Here is a 6,095-nt window from a genome sequence, read left to right as displayed (position 1 = left end):
TTGGATGGGCGATTGAGTGCGATGCGGTACGTTTAACTTACTTTTTTATCTCATCCTACAGTATATAATCTTACCGCCATCACTGTTTTTAAACTAACCGCAGGTAAACGCACCGCCTATCCAAATTCACCCTTAATTATTAAAAGCTACTAAAATATAATAATTTGCATTTTCATATCATACCAAAAACAATTACAAAAACCCAAACCATTGAATTTTAAGTGGAAGGTCATGGAATATAATTCATATTTTCTCTGCTCTATGGCATTCAAAGCAAACACAAACAGCTCATAAAAACTAAAACCAAATGTTGACCATATCCGTTTATCTCATAGTATATCAAATTACAGTAAAAACACAACATCCTTAAAGAGTTGAGTCACATAAAAATGTAATCAAGAAACCTCATTAACCATACAACATCATCATCGTTAAGAGTTTATATAAAGAGCAGATGAAAGGAGAAAAAAAAAACCCTTGGTTCAATTCCATTTTAACCATGAACTACTAAGACATTTTCACGACTTCTCTTCATTCCGGCTAATTCCTAGCATCGCTACAATAAGTTAGAAACGATAAACGGGTAAAAGAATGACAAATAAAACTTAAGCGTGAAGATACAAACCTGGTACTCTGATAAGATTAAGCTGAAATTACCCTAAGCATCTGCCATGAAAGAAAGCATCAAACACTAATGTCAATTTCAAAGAATTGGGGCAAGTTAATAATTCAGCAGCTCACACAAATTTCATATGCGAAGCAAAATGTCCATGAAAGAAACTCGGGCAAAGCTTTGCTACTTAAACATGCTATTGGATGTTACAACAGGCAATCTCATGTTTCCACCAGGAAACCATACAGAGCGCAGAGATGTTATTCTTTGCATGTCTTCTTATTCCATAGGTTGCAGTGTTTCACAAGCAATAGCCTAACCAAACAAATGTAGGCAGAGAGAAGAAATGTGTATCGATTGATATGTATATGAATATAATAGCTAGGGATATCCTTTTAGCATCAAAAGTTTAACTTTTCTGCCACAATTTACTTCCCAAATCATATTAATCCAAACATTTCAACTACATTCCAACTGAAATAGATGTAACATCCAAAAAAATATGTTGTAAAGCAACATGTATTAAAACAAAAGTATGTTCTGGCAAACACTTAAAAGTCCCTGAATATCGAGGGGGAAGCATGCTTTAACAAAAAAGTCCACGTTACAAAGTACACCAACTCGATTTATCTCCCTATATTTTTCCAAGTAACTATGTTTCCTAATTGCCATAAAAAAAGCTTCCTTTTAAGCTCCAATCAAATCATACAATCCTCAAGCACTAGAAGTGCATGCATCAACTTGCTTCATCTTATGAGGGCAAACAACTGCTCAGAAATATCTTTCTAATATAATTCGACCATTTCCCATGATAAAAATGTCATTCATTCAAACCTCTAAGAGCAGGATAACTTGCCAGTTTATGTATTAATGAGGTTAAGAGATAGTAGAATTTGCTCTCCACGTGTCTTGATCACATTTAGACAATGGTCTCTAGTCTACTATCAATCTAGCAGCAACCTCTATTATAGGTTCCAACATCAAGCACACAACACTACCCTATGTTGTCCTCCTTATCAAAACATCATTTGCCCTGCCTATCACTGGTCCCCATTTCAACTAGCTTCCAAAATTTAACAACATGCCATCCGGAACAGAGCTCAAAGCAAGGGAAGAGAAACTATTCCTATCAAGTGTTTACACATATTTAGTTACCCTGGAACAATTGCTATCACATTTCTTTACTGTATATGAATTATGCCCACCTACTCTTTATATTCCATGTTAGCGGTAACATATAATATCAGATTATTGCCATGCACACCTCGTACCACTTGATGTTCTTATTAAATCATTAGTTCTGTTGTCCATTAACCACATCCTTATCTATGAACTCGCAATCTGAAACAATATTCAAAGGGATATATAATCCTATCCGCTCAACAATATATAAGCTACATGGACAGCTTCAAACTAATACATTTCTGACAAGCTGGATTAGCTATATGGATCGAGAAGAAAATGCTACAATCATATGAATTAAACATCTAGACACAGCCAGGAAGCCAAATTTCAGTTATTCAAAACTAAAACAAACCAGCTATGTAGGACTGGCAGTATGGATCATTTGATGAGACTTCGCTACTATATCCTATTAATCAGTTCATAGTGTCATACTATAAAAACACATCAGCAATAGATTGTAACCCATCCAAATTAAGCATTGAAATAAGTACAAAGATTCCAAACTTCCAACCAAAAAAGAGAAACCCAAAAAAGGATTAACCTTTGCCACCTTCCTCCTCCACCTCAGCCTGCCTAACCGTCACGACGGGCTGGGCATTGCCGACATCTTTATCGTCAGCATACCTAACAACAACAACAGGACAAACACAGTGATGCACACAATAATCACTGACACTTCCCAACTTGCCATCACTCCCTCTTTTCTCAGCTCCAAATCCTCTACTCCCCATTATAACAGCACTCAACCCTAACCTCTCCACCTCAAGACACAATCTTTCCCTCATATCATGATCTTTCACTATATGGATCTTAAAAGGAATCCCAGCTTCCTTCAAGGGTTTGGCCAAATCCGCCGCCTTTGACGCCGTGAACGCATCGAAATCGTCTTCCAGTTTCTGCTGGGAATGTGGCGTTCCTGGGCTTTGTGGGGTGTGGGGGAGAGGGCCCCAATCGGCTCCAAATAGTACGGAGGTTGGAGACACGTGGAGGAGGACGACAGCATCATCGGCTCGGATGTAGTTTTGGACGGCCCAACGGACGGCAAAGGCAGATTCATCGGAGAGGTCAACTGCTACACCGATTTTACGGCGTGCACCGGCGGTGGGAGTAGCGGTGGAGGTGGGATGGTGAGGGGATGATGGGTGGTGGATCTTGATCGTTGGAAGCTGAGGGTGGTCACTGTTATCTAAGGGATTCATTTTCTTGGGGTTTCTTTGTCCTGGGTTTACCTTATAAAAAAAAGGGAATGAATTGAAAGGGGTTTGAGTTGACAAGGGTTCCAGAGGTTGTTTAAGAAATGGGATTTGATGATGATGGTGATGATTTACAAGTTAAAAGTTTTGGACTTTTACGTTTACTTTGACTTATCCCTTCAATTTCTAAACTTTTCTTCTCTCATTTTTAAATAGAATTAGAGGTGTGAATACGCCGGGTGGGGTTGAACTAAAATTTTAGGTCTATTTGTTAGGATTGAGTCTAGCTCGATTCGACTCGAAAAATAGGGTAAAAATTTTGTCTAAGCTCCGACCCAGATAAAAATGTTAAAATTCGGGTTCGACCCAGCCTACCCATATTAATTTTTATATTATTTTAAAATATATATAATACATCAAAAATACTAAAAATATCAAAATAAATATTTTCCAACAAATTGAAAATAAATTTTTAAAAATATGTATATTTAAATAACACTAAGATAGATGCAACTTAGCAAGTAAATGCCTCTAAAATAATAACAAAATTAACAAATGTCTTTAAAATAATAACAAAATTAACAATAAAATAAGTTTTATACAATATCCAAACAATAACAACAAAATAGTAAAATGGTAGAAAAATAGGAAGAAAACAATAAGAATATAATATTAAAAAACTCTTTTTTGTCCTTTAGTGAATCCGGGCCGACCCGGGCCAAAAATGCCTTACCCGAGACCCAGCTCATTTTTTAAATGAGCCTTATTTTTTTGTCCAGACCTATTTTTCGGGCCTATATTTTTGCCCAAACTTTCCCACATTTTGGGCGGGCCGTCAGGTTGGACCGGGTGGCCTGACCCATGAACAGGTCTAAATAGAATTAATTAGTTGGAAATATAAATGCTTTTATAAAGCTAAATTATAATCTTTCCTGCTTATCACTATGCTAGTATCACGGGCTAAGTTGTAAATTTCGTGACTATTATACAAAATGCGTTTCATGGAGATTTATTGATTAGATGGGATCATTTGTTCCATAAAAGCTAGTCCGATTCGAAGAATAAGTGATGAATTTTGTCTACTTGAAATTTTGGTGGTCCAGTGAGACAATTATGCGAAATTAGGCTACACTTATCACACATTGTTTTTGTAACAGCTCGATTTTGGGTCTAGTTGGAACAGTGGTTTCGGGACCACAAATCCGACGAGGAAAATTTTATTTTAAAATTATGACATAGGTTGCATTATGATAGGAAGGTTGCATGAAAATATTGATATGAAAATTTTATCGATTTAGTGATTAATTTAGGAAAGGACCTATTTGTATAAAATGTAGAATTTGAATTCTAGAAGCTAGAAGGGTTAACTAGCTATGAAATTATAATACCCTGAAAATTACTACAATAAAAATAAAGTAAGATAATATCCCTGATATGGTAAAATAAGGAAATAAAGTGATAAAAAGGGAAATTGAGTTATGTCAACAATGGAAGGTATATTATGACATATTAATTCAAGAAAGGATTAAATCGCAAAAGTGAGAAAAATTTTGTTGCCCAAGAGTAAATACTCAACTTGAGGGGTTAAAGTGTAAATATGAAAAAGTTGAAGGACCAATAGTGTAAATATTTTAAGGGTGGAATAATCTAGAAACTAAGGAAAATGGATGAATTAGGACCAAATTGAAAGGTGAAAAATTTTGAGGGATTAAATTGCAATTTTACCAAATTAAGTGATGACTCAAGGATGGAATTTCAAAAGATTATGAAGGGCAAAATGGTCAATTAGAAGGAGAGAGAATTCTAGAAGGTAATGATATGTTGGTGATATTTTAATTAATTAATTAGATAATTATTATTTAATTATTATTTTATTAAGATTTTTAGTATTATTTTATTAATAAATGATTAATATAAAAGGAAGAAAAGATGATGAGAAATCATCTCTTCTCCATGAAACTAACGTGAGAAGAGAGGAAAAAGAAAGAAGTTTTTCTTTCTTTACAATTTGGTCCTTCCATCAAAAATTTACCATTTTCACTTAGAAATCAAAGAAAATTTCATAGCCACCAAGAGAGAAAATTGATAAGAAGACTAGGGGGAGCTAGAATATCAAGTTAGATTCAAGAAATAGAAGCTGGAGGTGGGAGAAAATCAAGTTAAAGATTGAAATCAATGGCATAAGGTAAGAACATCAAGATTTTTATATACTTTTGAGTTTGATATTATTGAAAAAGTAGGAAATTAATGTTAAGGTAGAGTTTCATTATATAAGGTTCTATATTCTTGTTATGTTAGTAAAGGGAAATAAGAGAAAGTGATGGAAAATATTGAAGAGAAAGGAAAGTGTTATAACTTTAGTTATCAACATTTTACACTAAAACAGTTTTGAGACAGCAGCAGAAGTCTGACTTTGAAAATCTATCAAAAATCGTATAAATGGAATTAAAGGATGAAAAAAATATGAAATTAAATATTATTGAGTCTAGTTTCTCATAGAAGAAACGGTGTAAGAAATGTAATTGTAAATTATGAGATATAATAGGTTTTGTGAGATAAGGTCAGAATGATTTCGGGTTCCCCTGTACTGACTTTGGAAAATCATCAAAAATTGGAGAAAAATAATTAGAGGCTTAAAATTATATTTTTAGATCCTTAATGAATCTATTTTCAATAGAAACAAATGGAAACATCATTAGAATTCTTTACGAGGAGATAATTAATTTTTAGTGAAGAAGGGTCAGAACTGTTAGACAGCAGAATAGGGATGACTTTAAAGAATAAAATATACTTATTGGATAAGCCAAAAATTATGAAAATTTTATGGTAAGAACATATGTGAGTCTAGTTTCAGATAAAATTTACGGATCTTAATTTGGCATTCTATATCTCAAGATATAAATAATTTAGTGACTATGACTCAAGTGGACAGCTTTGAATGAATATATATAAGTAAATGGTGAAATTATAGATAATGTTACCTATAAGCATGTTATATACATTAAGGATGTGGAATGGAGAGAAGGAGGAGGAAAATATATGATTATTTAACTAGCATGAGTTTTCATTAAAAATGACCAATTTACATGTTTTAGGTTCAGGGA

At 33.9% G+C, this 6,095-nt stretch overlaps 1 protein-coding gene across 3 annotated transcripts; it reads right to left on the bottom strand.

Annotated features, from left to right (window-relative positions):
• Positions 1–293: 293 nt before the first annotated feature.
• LOC121213808 (universal stress protein PHOS32) lies at positions 294–3,227 on the bottom strand. 3 transcript variants are annotated; one of them, XM_041086941.1, is made up of 3 exons: positions 2,340–3,227; positions 626–666; positions 294–556 (listed from the first exon to the last, which is right to left on the bottom strand). In XM_041086941.1, the coding sequence occupies exons 1-2, from the start codon at positions 2,995–2,997 to the stop codon at positions 659–661; spliced, it is 666 nt and encodes a 221-aa protein (XP_040942875.1). In that variant the 5' UTR covers positions 2,998–3,227; the 3' UTR covers positions 294–556; positions 626–658. The 3 variants fall into 3 exon arrangements, with proteins under 3 accessions (XP_040942875.1, XP_040942874.1, XP_040942876.1); XM_041086940.1 differs by having other exon boundaries at positions 294–547; XM_041086942.1 differs by having other exon boundaries at positions 294–540.
• Between the last annotated feature and the right edge of the window lie 2,868 nt (positions 3,228–6,095).

The sequence above is a fragment of the Gossypium hirsutum genome, chromosome D01, assembly GCF_007990345.1.
Source record: "Gossypium hirsutum isolate 1008001.06 chromosome D01, Gossypium_hirsutum_v2.1, whole genome shotgun sequence".
NCBI classification, from domain to species: Eukaryota; Viridiplantae; Streptophyta; class Magnoliopsida; order Malvales; family Malvaceae; genus Gossypium; species Gossypium hirsutum.
Note: the sequence above shows the minus strand (reverse complement) of the source record. Positions and strands in the feature narration are given on the sequence as shown.

Coding starts and splice junctions, on each gene's coding strand:
- LOC121213808 (XM_041086941.1), bottom strand. CDS start 2,997: ATGAATCCCTTAGATAACAGTGACCACCCTCAGCTTCCAACGATCAAG.